Source organism: Caloenas nicobarica, chromosome 11, assembly GCF_036013445.1.
Source record: "Caloenas nicobarica isolate bCalNic1 chromosome 11, bCalNic1.hap1, whole genome shotgun sequence".
In the NCBI taxonomy this organism is placed as follows: Eukaryota; Metazoa; Chordata; class Aves; order Columbiformes; family Columbidae; genus Caloenas; species Caloenas nicobarica.
This window is the reverse complement of record NC_088255.1, coordinates 17,466,409-17,487,248: the sequence shown is the minus strand read 5'-3', so window position 1 is coordinate 17,487,248 and position 20,840 is coordinate 17,466,409. Positions and strand designations below refer to the sequence as shown.

At 42.0% G+C, this 20,840-nt stretch overlaps 1 protein-coding gene across 1 annotated transcript in view; it reads right to left on the bottom strand.

The window, feature by feature from the left end:
* Positions 1 to 2,141: 2,141 nt before the first annotated feature.
* FHIT (fragile histidine triad diadenosine triphosphatase) overlaps positions 2,142 to 20,840 on the bottom strand; it is a 555,478-nt gene continuing 536,779 nt past the window's right edge. Inside the window, exons 7-8 of the mRNA XM_065642808.1 lie at positions 10,017 to 10,120; positions 2,142 to 2,722 (exon numbers count right to left, since the gene is read on the bottom strand). Coding sequence (XP_065498880.1) covers positions 10,019 to 10,120 — 102 coding nt within the window. The 3' untranslated portion in view covers positions 2,142 to 2,722; positions 10,017 to 10,018. The remainder of the gene's footprint in view (positions 2,723 to 10,016; positions 10,121 to 20,840) is intronic.

Here is a 20,840-nt window from a genome sequence, read left to right as displayed (position 1 = left end):
TGAGAGCCTGATACCTGAGGAGTGGGGCGCATGTGTGCTGGGGAAGGTTAGAAGCAGCACGGAGCCGATTTCTGAAATACTGCACAAAGACTTCAAGTAGCTGATGTGGCACATCCCCAGCCCATCGATCTGTCAACAGAGAAGCCCCTTTGAGCTACCTGGGGTGGCACTGGCTGTCCCGTGGAGGACCAGGGGCTGGTGCACCTCCATCTGAACACTGCTGAATTGCTAAAAGGCAATTAAAAAATATCCTCATGCTGTACTCACAGCCTTCATTGAAAGCACTGTAGAATACCCGCCTGCCTTAGTGCAAGCAGATTTGCCACAGGTGATTTCCCCCCTCCGCCTTGTTTTCTGCTTTTGGTGGAGGAGCGCAGCACTTTGCAGCATCCTCCAGCCCAAAGGCAACCCACAGGCATGACCCCAGCGAGGGCAAGCGATTGAGGTTGGAAAGGACAAAGGAGGTTATGAATGCCTTCAGCACAGTGTATCCTCACGTCAAGCAACTGCATCTTTGTATGCGGTGCCCTGCCTGTGGAGAATTAAGTCTATAGGAAGTGTATGAATGATCCAGACACCATCCTCATGGCTCAGGTCTTAAAAAAAAAAGGGGGGGGGGGGGCGTGGCTTACGCCACATACTGCTGCAGGATGTCATGTACTTCATGATCTGCCTTTCCTAATCTCTCCTCCTCTCTCACTCCCATCCTTTCTCAAGTCCCTCATCTATTGCAAATTCCCTTTTTAAGCCAGAGCGAAGCACATAAATATTTTCATGCTGCATAAATAGGTTGTTTTGTGCATAATACCACAGGAGGCTTTTTTTTAAAAAAAAAAAAAAAAAAACAACACAGGACCTTTGTTGCTGTGATAACGGCCTCCTCATTTACACAAATGAAGCCTTCCATACAGCTCAGCACTCATCTGCTCAGCAGCCCCCATGCAAAATGGTTGGCGCAGCGCCCGCTCATCACAGGCTACAGAATTAACACAGAATATTCCATATTTAATAGGAAGCCATTGAGCATCAGGTTTGGAAAAACGTCTCAAATGTAAGTGATGCTCAGGTTTTCCTTTTAGCGCTTCCCCAGTAGCACAACCGTTGTCCTCCTCCTACGTGAAATCACAGCTATTTAAATATTAAACTGAAAAAAGGACAACCATTTGTATTGGCCCATTTGCCAACATCTTTGACCATCGTGTCTGCTCACCTTTTCTTTTCTGTCACTTTTTGCCCCCGACCTTCATTTCCTGTTTATTCAGCCCTTGTTCAGGGTCTAAAAAGTGCAGACACCATCGAAAGTGACTTTTCATTTATTCTGAATGGCAAAAGAAATAGCGTTACAATCTCCACAGTTTTTAAAAGGGGCTAATGGAAGATATTGGTCATTGTAAATCTTTGAATCAAACTGGCTTTTCAGGAGCAGTATTTTAGCAGCACCGCAGGAAAATCTGGAATCAAACATCAGTAATTTTGCTTTATTGTTGCCATGAATATTCAAACCAATGGACTGAATTCCTCTGCAGTATATAGCAGAGAGACAACGAGGAAAATTACGAGTGTTCATCCGTTGTGCATTTTCATACTTCCCAGGTCAGGTTAGAACCTATTATTGTGAAATGTTTTAATTTTTTCAGGACAGTGGCCACACTGTGCTGCCAGGGATGCCAGGCACTGCCAGGCTCTGGGTCAGACCTGACCCTGACCTCCGCGAGCTCTCGGCACCCTTCAGCCCCCTCAGCCTGGCTCTTACTGTGAGACTTAGCACATTTTGTTTTCCATCCTGAGTTCAGGGGACACAGAAATCTTTGTTTGTCACATCCCTGCAATTCAAGAGCAAGATCACGCGTGCTCTTTTCATACGTATCTTGCAGACTCTTCTTTTCTCCCTTCCATCTGCTGTTTGACTTTTTTCCTTTATTACACATTAGCGATCAACAACTAACCCATGGCGGGTTTCTTCTCCAAACACGGCTTTTCTTGCCGAGAGAGTGTTCCACACGGGTGGCTCCTGCTCATGCGATTTGTTGCTGCAAGCAGGACATTCCTGCCATCTAACCCTAATGGGATTACGATCCCATTAGCAGCTTTACATTTTCATTGTTTGCAGAAGGGTTTTGTGTCACCTTAAGCTCCAGAAGTATTATGAGAATGCATTACAAGGAACGGAAGAAGGAAGGATCTTAGGAAGTGTTATATTTCTTGTCATACTACTTTACCTGACAGAACAGTAGCTCTCCAAGTTCATCTTGGCTAGTCTGTAAGAAAGCCTTGGTTTTTATGGATCATCATACTGCTAAAAGATCTAATTTTTCTATGATAGAATAGCTCACATACAATAACCGAATCTCAAAAAGCATAAAATGGAGTAAACACTTCGTAATGTACCTAAACATAGCAGCTACTGGATTTCACTAGCACTTTATTTCAATTTAGGCCAAGGGACAATTTAAAAAGATTAGTTCCCAAGTACACAATTCAAGAAAATATGAGTTACTACTCAGAGCAATATTTTGAATCAGTGCTGTTAGTTATCCTAGCTGAAATTCAACCTTGATGATATCCAAAGGTCCAATAAAATTTTTCATGGAAGAATCCCATATTTGTAGAACATAATAAAATTGTTCAGCCACAGCTCCAGGGCCGTTCAGAACTGGCAAATGAGGTCTTTCTTTCTGGGGAGTTTCTTATGTCACGGGATGCTTTTCAAACACTTTGTTACCTGAGAAATATCAAACATAACAGATAGTTACATAAAATAGAATCTTTGATCTTCGTTAGTAAGACAAAATATAAGGCTGCGTTTATTGCTAACAAGTCAGGTGCTCATTAGTGTGTTCCAACAGGAAACACTGACAGCGATAGGCAAAAGGAAATGTTCAGTGTTAAATCCATACACAGCACATTTCAGCTCCTATTATATAGCCTGTGTGATAAAGGAGAAAATTCTCGCACACTGTTTTAGAATTAGTTATCAGAGCAATAAAGGGGTGCATTTTTTTTAATTTATTATCTACTTTTTTGATAAACTTCACTTCCAAATAATAGTAATGCCTGTCTTTCACATTGTGCTTTTCATCCCTGACTCACAAAGCACACTTCAAAGGAGGTCAGGATCATTTTACAAAAAACAAACATGAAGTGAAGCCACTTCTCTGATGTCCCTGAGTAAGACAGCACAGTCCCCAGCCCTGTGCACTGCTGCTCACAGGAACAAAGGATTAGAAAGGGCATCTTGTGCCATCAAATCCAGCTTCTTACTCTTCAAATCAATTTTGCTATAATAATCTCATGCAAGTCTTTGGGTTGCATGATCTCTTATATAAGCTCCTGCAAATGCTCTTTCAAAAATCATCATCTCTTGTATGTCCTCATCGATCCTGACCTGCGATGGGACTCTACCTAATGCCAAGGTGTTACACACCAGTGATTTGGGACCATCACCCTGAAAATGGCCCCAGTCTCATACACTTGAGAATGAATGGCACATTTCTTCCCATGTCTGCTCTAACGTTTTGCACCTCTTGGTGGTCCATCCTAGTAAAAGACCTGTAATAGGTGCCATGACAGACCTGGAAGGTGTTCCTGAAGCAAAGAAATAGAAACACGGAGAGCCTGACAGCTGCAGCTGTGAACACGGTCTGTGAAATCCCTGCACAAACTCGTGGGGCAATCGTTACTGTGGTGTTAACTGCAGCCCCGGGTGCCAACACCAACTGGGCATTTGGGTTTACCCCTGCACATGTCCTTTCGTGTAGAGACTGGTATCCTGGCAAACAACAGAGCCTCAAGTATGTTCAGTCCAATATATTTCCAGTGTCCATCAATCACCTTCTTCCTTTTTCAAATAACTACTTACTGGAGCAGTCATTAATGCTTTTGTTCCTACACAGCCTAGATACCAAAACTCACACAAAAGCAGCTTTTAAGCTTTGAGGTCACATTCGAGTTGCTGGTTAGAGTGTCTCTCTCTGGGCAGTTCTATTATGCAGTAGCTACAGCAATGGGATAACACGATACAAACCGTCGTTAATAATTGAGCGTGAAGTGGGCTTTTTGCTTGGTACCTTCACTTCAGACCATGTTTAGAGCTGGCTTCAATACTCGGACAATTATTTCAGCTTATTAAACAGAAAGCTGTTACCCAACTGTTAGACGAGGGCACAGCCCCCAAACTTGTTTCCCAGGGCTGTGCATGAGGTTTGGATCCTTCCTGCTGTTGCGGCTGCAGCTCCCCAGCCGCCCACTTCTTTGTTTGATTGTCTTTTCTCACTGAAACATATGTTTCCCCTTTCGATGGCATTTTGAGCAACAGTTTCCATTGTATGCCCATCTTGACTGACAGTTTGATGGCAGCCTGTAAATTACTTGGCACGCGTTTTACGAATCTGCTTGAAGGAGGGTCTGGCTGCTTAGTAAGTGCATCCTTTTGCAGCTTGGGGGGGGGGGGGGGCAAGAGATTAACACCATTTTAGCGCAGGTTTGGGTATAAAATTACTTGACCACAATTGATGTCATCCTTATTTGAAGCTCAGCATTGTCCTGTACCTCCACTCTTTTATTATCCTAGGTCCTGGGACACAATATCCATCAGTTACACTCGGCTTTCCCCATTTCCCTCTCATATGGTGCGACACACGTGAAGTTAATGACGAATCAAGAATGGATCAGACTGAAAACACCTGGTATTTGACAGACAGCCCAGGTAAGCATTCAGGCTGCTGGATGTGCAAGGTAAGAGAACATCTGGCTCTCTGTCGGCTTTCTTTGCTAACATTAATGCATTTGCTGCTTTGCCTTTACACGGTACAATCTTGTCTGTGTCTCTGGCCATGACGTTTCTCATGTAGCTGTAATTACAGAAACCAGGCAGTGCTGTATAGAATTCATGTACTCCTTACAGCTGAATTAAATGGTCACCTATAGGGAAATGGAAATCCAGAGAACGAGGTGTATAACTTTCAGCACAATACTACTTACAGCCCCAAAATAGAGCCCTAGAATAGGGACATTGTGTTTATGCTGACCTCCTACAAGAGGAAGACATTTCACTTATAACCAAAGCTAACTCAATTGTAGCATTGTTTTCATAAGAATAATTCTATGTTTCAACCAGAAAAATAATCAACCTTGACGCTGAGGCTGCCGTGCGTTAGCAAACCACATTTCTTTGGGGAAGCCTTTTGCCCTGAGTCTTCTAGGGTGGGTATTACTGTTGTACACAGTCGCTGCACTTCTGGCTGTTTACATCTTCCCTTGAAGAGATAATTTAATTCCTGTGCATAAACCTCCTCTCTGCTGCAGAGGTTGGTGGGTCTGGATGTTTTACACTTCAAAAATACCAGCAAGGGCCAGATTATGTTTGTTGGATTTCTGTTGATATTAACTTCCCTTGCATTCCATTGAAATGACGAAAAGATTACTTTATATGTACTTACTACAGAGGAAAAGATAATTTTGAGTGAAAAAGCATATACACTATGATCTGATCCATCTTCTCTTTGCTATTTCCAACTACTTAAAGCATAATGTCACACTGAAACGCACACTTGGAGTGCTGCCTTCTCTTCTCCTGACAGATTGTTATGGTGTTTTCCAAGGTGACCTTCATAAAACATGTTTCTTTTGAAGCTTATATTTCACTCTCAGGTCATAATAGTTACACACAGACAACCAAAGCGTCAGCTCCTGCTTTCTAATTAATGGTTCTTGGAGGCTTGTAAGTGGGGGATGTAATTAATAGCACTTAAGTCTGGAGTGCAGAGAAATCTATAGCCGATCACTAGGATGTGTATTTACTAAGGGATTATATGCAAACAGCTCCTAAGTGCAGCCATGAACAGCTCTCGATGATGTTCTCTGGGAAGTCCCCAGGACCAGGCACCACCTTGAATCTTATGCCAAAGCACTCGAAAAATTGCCCTGCTTATAAAGTGAGGCTCTCGCAACTGGGGGGTCCCTGCGCTGTACCCCCCTCCCCTGCTCCCATTCCCTACTCTGAGGCATAATCATGATTTTGTGCTTTTATTCAGTTTAAAGTATCAGAAATAATGAGAGGGGGTTGTTTGCAGTAAAGCAACCAAAGAAGGGTGTTGCAAGCCATCTTGTCATACTTGCATAAATTTAAGGAAAGCGATGGGATTGCTCTGGTGCTCACTTTCATGCATGCAGCATGGACTGTTAGAGGTGCTGGACCAAAACCAGATGCAAGCCAAATTGCCAGCTTAAATTCCCTCTGGGGGAATTTAATTCCCTCTGGGTCAGCTGCTGCTAAGGGTGGTAATTTCCCTGCTGAAGTCAATAGAACAGCGTCCCTTCACACATGCTGAGCTCTTGGTGCAGAAGAGGCAGCTGTGAGGCAGGATGAGTGCTCTCAAAGAATGAAATTGTCTCTCTTTCACAGTGGGGTGAAAAAAAAATGAATAAAATTCATATTCTTTGACAAAGTTGAAAAAGACCGTATCCTCCAGAAACATTACCAGAGTGGGAATGAAGGGGAGAATGGGCATCAGAAATAGTGCACTACTGTGCAGCCTGCATTATTTGGGGAGGTTTTTAAATGAATTTTGCATGTTGAATGACATGAAATATTCAGATGGTTAAGCAATTAAAATCTATTGAATATTTGTGACTCAAAAAGCACTAGGCAACAGAACATCACTGTCAACCTCTTTATGCAAAGGGACGCTTTGACATCGTACTTAAGACTGACTGCTTTTCTAATGCCACGAAAGTATGACTTCAGTTATGCGCTAAGTAGGAAAACTTCTACTGAAACTTGTGGTGTCTGGTTCTTTCTTCAGAAACAACGACACAGAGTGAAACTGCCTTTGAAGAGAAACATTTTTCATATACCATCTGAAGGTTGGTAACTTTTAATCTTTAGCCTTTTTGCTGGCATGTGTAATTTAAAATGCACAAAACAGGCTATCAAAACACTTAGCCAGCTATAGATAGTTAGGAAATTTAAAAGGTGCATCTGAAAGCAGGTTTGGAAAGTAAGATACTGCATCAAATCTTGCTCTTTGAGTAAGGACTCTTTCCCTGTGGATCCACCTCAAAGACTCACCAGTTATCAAACACAACTGACCATAAGACAGCCAACACTGAATGAGGAGAAGGTCCTAAAGAGGTCAAATCTTGGTGCTACTAAGCAAGAGAGTGACTAACTGGGGCAATTATATATTAAATATCCTTTCCACAAAGGTTTTTTTTTTTTCCTTTTCTGTCCTACATGAAGTTCTGCTGAACTTCAGCTCTGCAGACACAGCACCATGAGCAGCCCTGCACATGCTCAGGGTGTTCAAGAAGTGATGGGTCCTTCTAATGAGATGGGATACAGTGGCATGGGGACTTGCTGTGAAAGACCAGAAACGTGCAAAACATAAATTCACTCACTGATTTCAGTCTCACCTGCTCTAGGCAATCGTACACGTGAACAAATTAAGACGATTATTTTCTTAAGGGTGTCCACTTAGCGAAGTTAAACAGGGTTCATGTCTTTAAGCAAGTGGTTGGATATTTCTTATCATCTGGGGACTGGTGTACAAGCACTCAACTGGGCTACTCAACCTCCCAAGAAGGATCAGTGCCAGCAAATGTAGTGGGAAGAGAATCAAGAGCTACTTGCCTTGTTCAGATATTTCTTAGAAAAAAAGAAAAGTCACCTGCAAGTCTTTCTTGATCAGATAGTCAATAAATACAGGTAAAAGGTGCTACTGTACCTAGTCAAGTCATATAGGAATTGTGACAGTTGGTGAAGGACTTGTGATAAATGTAAGAGTAGCTGGGAAAGCTTTGAAAGACAGCTCAGTCTGTCCAGGCTAATCTAGCTGAGCTGGGCTTCTTTGAACAAAACAAGTAGGAAAATAATGCATGAGGTCTTAAAAATGCCATTTATTGGCTCCAGAACACCCACATTCAGCTCTTTCTGACTTTCCCTGTGCCTCATGAAAAAACTCAAGTCAAATAGCGTCCAGGTAAACTTATAAATGGCAAAATAAATCCTTTGTAGGTGAAAAACAAAAATAGCTTTGAAGAAGGATGCATATAACCTTGTTAATTTGCCAGAAGTTTTCAATCTTCATCACTTCAGAAGCAAGGTTAAGAGAGCAGGTAAAGGTTGAGAAATTCAGAAGGTGCTCAGATACACCTTTATCTCAGGTTCAGAGCCTTAAACCTCAGAATGTCAGGGAGAAAAGACTGACAGTGATGACTTGTGTTGGGAATCAAGGGTTGGAAGGACTGCCTGTACCAGGCAAAATACTCTCATGATAATGATGCCAGTAAGATTTAATTTACCAGTCTATTCTAGGAAAGGTAATGACCTTAATATCCTGGGGAACTTATCAAGAGGTCATCCATGCAGACACACACTGATTTATTTTCATAACAAATGGAAAGAGAAGTCCAGCCTCATGAATTTGCTTGCAGGAATGAATTTACACCATCTATCCAGCTTTGTGTTTAGTATCAAGAAGAGCCTAGGAACATTTTATTGATATGTGGGGACTTAATTCCAACCCCTTTGAGGATCTCCACAGGGAAGTATTTCAAATTCCTTTCTAACCAGACAAAAAAACCCCTCCAAAACCTACCAAATATATAATGGGGAACATCACCACATTGGAATAGCCATGTGCCATTTTACCCTAAGAACTGTTCATTTTCTGCCATGCCATAGATTAAGTACTATATAATGCCTCTATTAGTAAAAAATGGTTACATATGCATTACCTAAGGATATCCTCTTTCTGGCTGAGAAATTAATTTTTGACATGCATATCTCTGAAAAGGTGAAAAGTTGAGTGTCTAAATACAAATCAAACAGCCACTGTGGAAACTTGACTGTATAGTCCCAACCCTGCTGCTCCAAACTCTGGAGGTCCCCAGGTCCACGTTGTCAAGGGCAAGTTTCCTTCACAGATGGGAATTACACACATGACACAGCTTTCTCTGTGCCAGAAGTATTCGCACAGATAATTTGACTGGAGAAGGCAAGAGCATGGTCATCATGCAAGAAAAAATGGAAACAGTCTGATGAACCAGCCCAAACGGAGATGACAGAATGTCATGGGAGACGGGCACTGTCACCTAAGTGTGTCGTGCACACTGTGTAGTTTAGCTCAAGATTTCTCAAGCAGTGAGTCACAGGCAGAGAGGAGGGATATTTATGGGATTTCAGTTCTTCAGAGGAAAAAGAATACGAAACAGTCAGAAATGACAGAGCAATGAGAGTGCTGGATGATGGCAAGCAACATATGGGGAGCAGGGGAGAGGGAGCTTTTGGCATCACTGCTGCAGAGCACATGCCAGTGTAACTCATATTGATCTCCGGAGGCCAGTTCATTTCTACGGGAAGAATCTGGCTTCTGGGACTGCAGGTACAAAATTAAAAACTCAATTTCTAGAGCACCAGTGTTAGGGTTTGCCAAAGTTTTCTCTTTCCTATTCCTCCCTGCAAATATTTTTTTTTTTCTTTTTAGGACCAATGGAAAATTCAGCAGAACAGGCAATTTTCCAGAAGGCTTAATTTTGAAAGTTGAAGTGATCAGATGATGTAAGAGTTGCCAAATCAAGTTAGCATTTGCCTATCCATTCTATAGTCTGAATTCTGCTGGGATTTTATATGTATAGGTGCACATATGCATATGGGTTTACACAGACACTGGTTTTTAACTCATCATAGCCGTACCAAGGCTATTTTCTGTTCTAAAAACACAAGGAGGATATGTTAGGTTAGATGTTCCTGTTAAATAACTGCTGATGATTCCAATTTCCACTTGTGTTATTTTTTGCTTTCTGGAAACTAAATGCTCTAGGATGGTGCTGATTTGTTCAAGGAGGAGCATGTTATTTCAGCCACTGTCGGAGTGCTGTGTCCTTTTGGAAACAACACAAACCTTTTATTTCTTTTGTCCCAATTTTATATATTCTTCTTCTGTCCTTAAGAAGTCTATGGGGGATTGAACAGAGTTTTGGGTGTTGCAGGAGGAAGTTAATGTGTAAATCATTACCTCTAATTTTCCTGAAAATACTTCCTCAGAATTGCTGCTTCAGCTGCCATTTCTTCTTCTGTCCTCCACTTGCCCAAGGAATCCTCTTTGTCATGTCGTTGCAACTTTTTTTAAGGGAGAAAGAAGAAGAAAAAAAAAAATTGTTGATATTTTTTACTTTTTTTTTTCGTCAAATTCAGGGCATGCTTGTATGCAACTAATCTAATGATTTCATGCGTCCACGGGATGGAGGGACCTGGCAATTAAAAGATGATGAAGGGTGAAGGTTACTGGTTTAGAGTGGTAACAGTAGTGAACTGGCTCTGATGGATTTATGATGCTAACACACGGTGCCAGGGTGATTGATAGGCAGAGACAGAGTTCACCTTTGTGAGGTGATGGTCAGATACCTTGTGAGTCTTTGATGCAAAGCTGGTAGGTAAAAGGATAACTACCACACTTGGGCATTTTGAAGTGCCCATTACATCCGTGGAGTGAGCTAGGCAGAAGCTGCATGGACACCTTGTCAGTAATTCATGTAAAATTTTCTCTCAGGCCTTTCCTCTGCCCATGGGGCCACCGTTCCCATCAAAAACCTATTGTGATAACAAGGCCCTGTTGCAGCTGTTTCCCACTGGCAGTTTATACCAGTAGTTTTCAGAAGTTTTCCCTGCCTGCACGTTATTAGTCCTTCCTTGCCCTTGTTGAAAGTGAGACACATCCCCAGTCTAGAAACAAAACCTGTTATTTTAAGCGTAACTATATTTCATTGGTGATTTACTAGGGAAAAAAGATCAAAAGTATGTGAAACATTTAATTTTTGCATCTAGCTTGCATCATATGCCCCCACACAAAAGTTTTATCTCATATGCAAGTAAGTATTAAGCGATATTATCCCAAACATGACAATCTCAAATACATCCTTTGCCTCTTCAGAAGAAAGGAGAAGCTGCTGGTTTTGCTGCTCTCCAGAAGACAGGAGTTCTATTTTATGGTAAATATAGTGTGCCAGCACTTGAGTGACTAATTGTACATATGTCCACTCAAAGGATGTCTGCCACTCATCAGAGGAAGAGTACATTTACAACAGAAAGCAGAAACAGTTGCATTAACCACTTATGTACTGAGATTTCCAGTGTGTCTCTAGGTACAGAGCATAGCACAGGTTGTATTAACAGCATTCGTGCATCTGAGGAACATTATAATATCTACTTTTTGTTAATGTCACAAACAAAGTTGGAAACTAATGGATTTACAACTTTTATTCCTGGACAAATTTTAGAACAGAAGATGAAGCGGTGAAAAACAAAGTGAAGCAATATTGAGCCTGCCAAGCAAACTGCGTTACAGTATATGGCATGTTTAGCAATAAACTAGGATTGTTAGCATACATCCAACTCACGAATAGTTTTATTTGTGCTGTGTTTCTCCTATTCTGAATTTTGCTGCCAGCTATAGTCCTATGTGGTTTTACATTCTGCAGCACAGATTTCTTCCTGCTCAGCAGATGAAGCTGCATTAGAAAGCTATTTTCTTTCATGCCAATACAATACACTAGCTGTAGGCAAATTAAAGTGTATTACTGTTCGACTAGTAGAGGACTAATCTTCATTGTTACATTAGCTCTAGGTATGTTATAAATCCATTTTCTAATAATGCTACAGAATTATGGAGAAAGATTTAAAGGCTGGGAACAGGTACGGTGTATACCCTGTTAACATGAATCCATGTGCCTGCTTTCACCAGCTGTACACACCTATATGGTGTATAGGTACCACAGCTGAGCTGGCAATGAGAGGGAGTTATAGGGAACAGCACACGGCATCCTGTGCTGGCCATGGACTGCGGGCACCGACACTTCACAAGAGGATGCACCGGGACGAGCCAAGTGGTGGTAAATCAATTGTCTGTCTGAGGTGTGAGCTGTTTCTCTAAAAAAGTGATGTCTTGCTCATTCGACCCAGCTTCAGCAGGAGATACAGCAGGCAACAGCCAGAAGGCAGGGGAGGGCAGCCCCTGTTCCCCCAGGTCTCCTTTAACCTGCAAGATGTGCTTTGGCTACTGTTCTCCTATGCTATCCTGGTTTTGCGCAACCCAGGTGAGAGCTGACTCAGGAGGAGACTAGTAAAGTGGGGATTTGACTTGTAGTTTTTATTTTTGCTGTTCACAGAAGCTGAAGTTAACACTAATAAGGATGCATATCCTGAGATGGCAGCTGTCGCCTAAATCAAAACTCCGTGAAGTTCTAAACCACGGTGACTTCTCAAAGCTGGCAAAGGAGAGGGTTTTGTTGGCTACATAACTGCTAACCTTTAAAAATAATCAATCTTCAACTTAAGGTTAAAACTGATACATGGGGAGCAGGAACCAATTCTGAAACAAGTAGGAAAACCAAGCTAGTTCAGCAGCCCTGGCTCTGGTGCACAGCCCGCAGTGCTGACGAACAGTACGACAAAAACCAGACTGCGGTGTTAAATCACTGCCACAGCCCACGTGTTCATTGTTCAACTGACTTATAGATGAATATTATGGCATTATAAAATTGCTAAGTCTACCCAAACAGGACCCCAGGATTCTTTTGTGTTCAAACCTCTTATTGTGTTGGTAATTTCTGAAGTGCAATAAGCAGTTATCGCCCCAATGCCACTTAGTTTCTGATATTATCTAACCACTGCTGTGGAGATTGGGAAAACTGTCTTTGATGGCTTCCCTGTTGGCCCCCATCCTCATGCTCCAGTACGAGCCAAACTGTATACACAGCCCCTGAAGAACAGAAGTTAAATCACGGATAACCTTGCTAGAGGATGTTCTGGATGCTAAACATTATGCGGGTTCAAGATCAACAATACCAATAAATGGAAGATAAATAAATTAAGGGCTGCTGATACCACCTCTAGTTCAGAGATTCTGCATGCCACAAATTAATGGAGGCTTTCAGGGAAGAAGAACGTACATATTTCAGTATTAAATTGTATTGATTTAGAATTCAGGTGGGAAACAAATGTAGCAATCAATACTTGTTTCGAAGGGACTTTGTGGCTTGGAGTGTGTTCATATTCACATGCACATGCAAGTCCCAACTGCGCATCTTTGCAAATACCTGACATGCTGATGAAAGTTTGGATTAAACAGGAGAAGCAACACTCTCCTGCACTATGAGAAAACTCAAAACGTTCTGCTCAAAGCAAGGGGGAAAAAAAATCCATCTATAAAAACTAGCAATTTCCACTCGCTTTCTCCCCAGTCAGAGAAAGCTGGAGAACTGGAGCTGACGTCCTTACTCAGAGATATTCAAACACACATTAGCTTGCAGTCTGTGATACTTTATGCACAACAATTCTACTTCTGCAAGCTCTGAAAGGAAAAAAAGTAAATCTTATCCAGAGCCCTAGGTAATCTGCCTGACATGATTTTCTGTAAAGGATGTTTTGCCCAGATTTTCCTGGACAATCTGAATAGAACTGGAGATTGACTGATCCACATCCTCTCAAAAATATTTTTGCTACCTTAACTACAGTTCCTGGGACATGACTTCCATACTACGCAAAGGCCCTAAGCAACCATTCTTGCAATGAACGCTTCTAGAAGAAACTGCAAAACACTGAAGTGGACATATTATATATACAATCCTCACACTAAATGAAAGAAGAATTAGGAATATATAACAATAATAATAATAATAATTTTATATATATATATATATAAGCTTTGGGTGAACCTGGCAAAACCAGAGACAATGAATACCAAACTACAAGGGATGGATCTCCATGGTATTTTATACTGATATGAGCTTCATTTTCTAACTCTAACCGAATCCTTCCCTTCCAGGCTGTACCCCAGGAAGGAAGCAGCGTTTCTTGGTATCTGTGCAGCAATTCCTCGTGCAGAACACGGCTCAGGTGCTGGGAACTGTAGAACTCCAAACTAGTTACCATTTTAAAACTACCAGTACTTGTCCTGTTTTCACAAGAGACGTGATGCAATAGCACCACTCCAGACAGGCAAGATTTTCTACTGCAAAGCTCAGCCCCAAATTCTCTGAAGCCAAATGCGAACCCATCGACAGGAGTGTCTCAGAAGCACCACCATTAACAAAAAGGTAAGCAATCAGATTAGCGTACTTCGCATAAGTCTAAAAGGAGAGGCTAGGATGAGAGCATGAATATTTCTTTTAGACAATCTCTGTTATGTTAACTTTTAATATTCTGGACGAGCACTGAGACACACATTAGTCAATTCTCTAATCGCAGTTGCCCACCAAATTACACACTGTATCTGCTCAACATTCTTCAAGCACTAAGACTCTTGTTTATAACTTAGTACATCTTCTTGCCTTGCAGTACAAATAAATGCACTATTTCTAAGATATGCCCTTCCTCAAGCAGATCATTACTGATGTCTGACTTCTTGGGCTTCCTGATAAATTATCCTCTTCTTTCACCTCCAGCAGAAAAAGCTCTTCCACCAATAATCTATGACTGTCAGTCTTGATTACTTGTAAACAGTGGAGCTCTTTGAATATTTCTGCTTGTGAAAAGAGTTAATTTTCTCACTCATGTCTCCCAGTGTGAGATGCTGGCAGACCTGACAGCTGTGCTTTATGTTATTTTATTAAAGTTGTTAGTGCTGCAGAATGGTCTACGTTTTTATCACTGCAATTCTTAAGGGAAGTGCAATATTGTTTTATAACACATTCACATTGGGGAACCTCTCCTTCTTGCCCTTTGCAGAGGAGCCCAGAATTCACAATGCAGCAGACTAGAGGGGACTTGGGTCTAGGACTGGCTTTTGTTTGAAGTAACATCTATATTGCAGCTGCTTCTGCTTATGCCATAACACCATCAGAAAATCAACCTGTGTTAATATAAAGCACTAGCCAAAAGTATTGGGAAAAAAGCTTTTATGGTAGTTAGCACTATTCTCACTCTCCATGAATATTCACTGTTGATAGTTAAGAGTTTATGACCTCCAGTGTGTTTAAAAGAAAAATCATACTGATGGAGAGTAATTATGCCAAACTGCTGCGACACAACAAAACTCAACTGCTTCAGTGATTTTAACATTTAATATTACCAAACCCAGCAGCTAATGAAAAAACCAAAAAATTTGCCAAGCAGTTTGGATCAGATATTCGGTTAAGAACTCAAGAATTGAGCTGACTATGGCTCCTCAGCCCTTTGGTGACACTAAGGGCCCCCTGGTCCTGGTGATGACTTCCAGCCATCTCTGCCTCCTCTTGTACTGCCTTTACATCAACTTATTTCCCAGATTGTCTCCTTTGCCCTCTTCTCCCCGATCTTGTTCTTGCTCTTTTCCTTCAGTGCTTGCTTTCCTTTCACGCTTCTCTTTATATCTTGCTTATATACTCATAGTAAGACGATTTTCAGCTCTCTCCATAACATAATTAAATGTGACGTTTTCTGCTATCATCTGCACCTCCTGCTACCCTTTACCATGTCCTCACCCTGTGCTGTCTTCCTGAAGGGTGCATGAGCTTTTGGTGGGTAGCTCCTCTGGCAGTCCCTGCCTCAAGCCTTGACTTGACCAGCAGTGTAAAAAATGAAAGCATAATGGGCACCACACAGGGGTTTCACAAAGCAGCTTCTCGGGGATGCTGCGATTGCTCTGCATTGTTGCTTGGACACAACACGGCCCTAAATTTCATTTTACCTACCGGGGTGTAAGCGTCACAGGAGCTCCCAGCCCTGGGCAGGTATCCCCCCTGCAAATGATGCTGCAGGATCAGGACCCGTGCCTGAGCCGCCTTTACCATCGCTCGCAGCCGCAGCCTGAGCAGCCCGGGCAGTTCAGCACTCTCCCCATCTCTGGGCCTGTCTCCGTATTTAATTACAGCTACAAGACTGCTGTAATTTAATTGCTCTAATTTACAGTGAACACTGCAGGAAAAAAAAACCCCACGTCCTATAATTTTCTCATCTGCTGACTTTGCTTAAGATTCCATATCATACCGATAGCTCTCTTTTCATGAATCAGAAACCCCTTATTTGGGGTGTTTTTTACTTGCTGCATTAAATCTGGGTTATTTAAGGAGATGGAGAAGAAGACCAAGTTGCCTGCATTCTATATGTGACACATTTTTTTAACTATTTACTAGAAAAATCTTTCTCCAGTTATTTCATCACTTCTCCATGAAATACACTGCTACCTCACAGCTGCTGCTATTATTGCTGCAAAGCATATATTCTGTTAGAAATCTCAGTTTACCAAAGCTGTGTTTTAAAGATATTTTTTCATTTTTATTGTTGTGCTTTGAGGAAAGACTTGAACCTCACACTTCACATGGACATATGAATAACTGCACCCTTTTTAACAAAGCACTTAGATGAAGAGAATTTTCTGGAAACACATATAAAGGTTAAGTAAAACCCTTCAGCATATGTGTTTAAGTGCTTTGCTAAAATAAACTCTGCAAACGCTAGTTTCTAACCATTCTGCATACAAAAATGATACAAAAAAGAATACATATAAAAAGCATCCTAAGAAATTTGCTTTTGAAAGTATAAAAGACAAGTAAGCCCACAAGCAGAACAACGGTTGTACAGAAAACACGTTTGCCATTCGGTGAAATATGTAGATTGTGCTCTGAAGAGCTCAGTCTCTTGACAGACTTCCAGTTTGGCTCCAACTGAGATAAAAATTCTTGGAAAGTGAGCACATTATGAAGGAGATACTTGAAGGAATACCCACTGGGGTAAGAAGTCCTGCCAAAGACTTGGAGGATTGCTATTTACAACCTGATACGAATCCAAGAGAGAATCTGTAAGTGTGTTTGGCTACATTTGCGCGATGCCCATTATCCTCCCAGTTGGCGGATAATGTTATAAACACGTCTGCAGCCTTCCTCACCTGGGAAAGGTAGATGGACATGGGGAAATTCCTAACAGTTTCTGCAAGAGAGGGCAGCCTACCTGAGAGAAACGTGTTGCACAGAGACCTGGGTAAGAAACGGCAATGTCATCAATGTGATGATGTTGGAGGAAACGTTATCCCTGTGTGCACAGCCTACCACGCAACGTTACTCATTTGGGAGAAGGCTATTTTTAATCAAGGAAAAGCACTTTAATCAAGGATAGAGTCAGTGATTCAAAAATTTCATGCAGGTGCATGTATTACTTGACTGAAAGCCTTTACCCAAAAGGTCAGAGCTGCAGAGCGATGTGCTTGTCCCCCTCCAAGAGCAGAGAGAACCTCCAGGCACCCGTATCAGGCTGATGTAAATTCTGGCTCCCGATGCAGGGAGTTTCAAAGTCAGAACTTCCCCCGCTAATCTTCTTAACTTTAGACAAATATTTGCCATACCTTGAGCACACTCAATAAGATTTATGACGTGCCGCGGAAGACACATTTGTGTGAGGGAGGTTGATTTGGTTTATTTGTTTTCTTTGTATTTTCCTGCCATCACAAAGGATATCAGCTGCAGGTCCCACGGCATCAGCACAGAGCTGATTTAGTGCCCAGGGGGACATGAGCATGTCCTCATCTCCTGGGGTGATCCTCACCCTCCTCATCACATCTCTGGGAGCTGCAGGAGGAGCCCACAATGGCCTGAGCAGATTTTTTTTCTTCTTTGGAGAATTAGCTTATTCCTATCAGACAAGTCCCCACCCCCACCAATGCTTTTTGAAATTAGGAAGAAAACATTCTGTCAGCGTGTCCTGGGGAAACTCATACTCTGAGTCACTGTCTCCACTGACTGTAGGAGGATTTTAAGGAGACTTCAGATGTCTAAAATGACACATACTGCAAGCTCGAGGCAAACCACAGGGGTTTCAAAGCCTGCTTTTGTGTGTGCTTCTCAGGAGAACCCTCACCCGCCAACAAACCTTCCCAGGATCGTCCTCTCTGCCTTCTCCACGGTGCTCAGCATCACGGCGCTCCTGGATGAAGCTACATCCCCAGGATGGCCTTTTCCCCCAGCCGTCCCTCAAATTCTTCTTTAGCTTTCAGACTTGCACACAAAAGGCTACCTCACCTCTGAGATTGCCTCCCTGGGATTTAAGCAGCCAATACCCTCTGGTAAGCAGGTACTAAAATAGGCTGAGGAATAAATTGCTCTCGTTTAACATTCACTCTGAAAAATACGGCTGCATTTATTATGCAGCATATTGTTTTATATACTGTTTTGTTATAATAAGTCATGTTTAAAATGGCATGACATTTAAATCAACAGCAGTAAGAGGGAAATGCTGAAAAAGAGCAAGATGATCAAAAAGAATTTCAAAAATCCTGGTGAAACATTATGGGCCAAACACCCTCATTATAGTAAAAATAAAGTCACAAAGGACCTTAAAACTCATCTGTGAGAAACCCGCTGTAGAGAAACCAACTCTACCCCTCCTACAAGGTGCTCTCCTTGTTACGTCTCCATGTCACTGTGGTTGTCCACAGGTCTGGTGGCTGAGATGTGGTGCCACCACGAGCTGGGAAGTTGTGCCTGGCTGTGGCCAAGGGACTCGGGCACCTGCAGCAAAGCCCTCCTGGTGCCCCGACTCCCCTTGTAGGTTTAGCTCTTCTGTGCTGTCCTTTGCCGCCACAATCCCCCGGAAAACTCTGCTGAATACGCCCTTGGAACTTGTTAATGCCGTTTGTCTCGGTGAGGAGCTTTATTTCAATGCTTGTGCTCAGTTATACGAATGAACTTTACATATAATATAAAAGCCTACTTTAATGTGGCTCCATAGCCTTTGAGGCGACACAGAGACTGTCTACCACTGATGATCTACATGCATAATGGCAGATTTTCACCAGAAAGACTTTTAATGTTGAAAGGAAAATAGCTCAGATCAGAGGAGCTACTCTGTTTCTGCAGATTCAGTGCTCATCTTTTATATCATATGCCAGCATCCCTCACTGCTGCCTCCATGCTCCCTCACCCTCCACCAAGGGAAAAGACAACAACAAAACAGATGGTGATGCAACGAAACATTAAACCCAATCCCAATACCTGAGCCATACCATGAATATTTCACTGAGGCATGGGGTAGAAAAGACAACAAAATGACCTTTTCTAGCATCTTAAGGGATATCTAACCTTGTAATTGCTATAGACACACTGAAGACACACAAGAGGGAGACCAAGACTACTTAAAAGAAGCTGTGTATATTTTTAAAATTAGTATCTCAATGTTCCTATTATAACCTGCCAATATGAATGACATTTACTCTTGCTCTGAGAAATGAAAGAAACTCTAAAAGACAGACTGCATTAAGAATCTATTGATATTCCACTGACCTAGTGGCATAAGAACCAGACAAGCTTTGTCAAGGGCAAATGCCCCAGAGTCTGCAAATTCATCTCTTAAAGTAGCAGTAAAGGGAGAAAAATATCTTCAATTTCTAGAATATTTATAAAACCTAGCAGAGGCTCACACTTCTTGATGTTATGATGGCCGTATATGGCACCAGACCCAGACATGGGAGAGAATTGGAGATTTCAGATGGTCAATCACTTCTTCCAGTTTTCCAGTCAGTTAATATAGCCATAAAACTTACGTGGGAAGTTCTCTTAAGGGACAGCACACAGGCTTTTGCCCAATCTATTTTTTTTTTCTATTGTACAAACTTCACGAAGATATGCTGCCCGTAGCAGAAACTAGTCCAAGATTCTGTTTGGGATAATGGACACAGAAGCTGTCAGAGCTGCCTGCGCTGCCTTCCCAACGTTAGTGGAAAGACCCAAAAAAGGGAAGAGGAGGGAAAGCGATGAAGTTTGGTGCTGTTTGGGTAGATTCCTTCATCCCTCAGATGAACCTCTTAACTCACACACTAAATCAGACGTGAACACAAAGTCACCCAGCAGGGGCTCAATACAGGAGCCCTTAGTTACTTGGTGAAACTCAGACTGGGATAACACTGGCATTTTTTGGGGGGTGGAGGGGCACAGGCTGCCTTCACTGTGAGGAGGAGGAGGAAGAATCTATTTTCTCCTCTTCCAAGCTGCAGTGCTGGGCTTCTGTTCAAATTCTTTTTCTGGGGAATAAGACCACAGTTGTACCCACATTATGCCCACGTTGAAGAACAGGGATGACATAATAGCCTGGAAACATAATATTCTGCAATTAATTTCAGTGAATGGTCTGTGAATTTGGGGAGAATTAATTTTAGCTGGATACAAGTTGCATTAATTAAGGCTGATAGCTTCTACTACTAGGAAGGTGGTTTTGATGAAAATACATTGAAAATCTTATTAAACTACCTAGGAAAAAAACAGTTGCCATTGCCCATGCTACATCCTCCCAGACATCCCCACATTTCTATACAGTAATCATGAACTGATCACATTTGCATAACAATTATTATTTAATATGTAGACTGCAGTATCATTGCTTTTGCAGGGAATTAATGAGCACAGACATTTATCTGGAAAAGTCACTGGAACTTTTTTTGTTTAAAATATTTTTTCTAGTTCTATGCCAGTGAGGATGCCCTGGCAGCAGACCACCACCTTCTCTCACTGTAACTCAGAGCTACAGAAGATCCTACACTGCACCGATGGGGTGAGCACATGAACATGGGGGGATGGAGGGTAGGAAGGGTACAAAGATGGGAAAAGCAACCCAAACATTCCCAGTTTTCAGAGATATGAAGTAATTTTGTTTGCTTTCAGTTCAATCAGTTCATTCGTGCCTTAGGAAACAATAAGATCAACAGAAATGAAAGCAATTTCCAGCAGATATGAATAAAACACGTGGCTCAGCCAAGAAGAGGTTGTACATTACTCCACAAGCTCAGTCAAATACTTGTGGATTAAATGCTGTGAGAATGGTCTAGCATGGGCTTGCTTCATCTCAATTTGACAGACTAGGAATTTGCAGGTTTCCCACT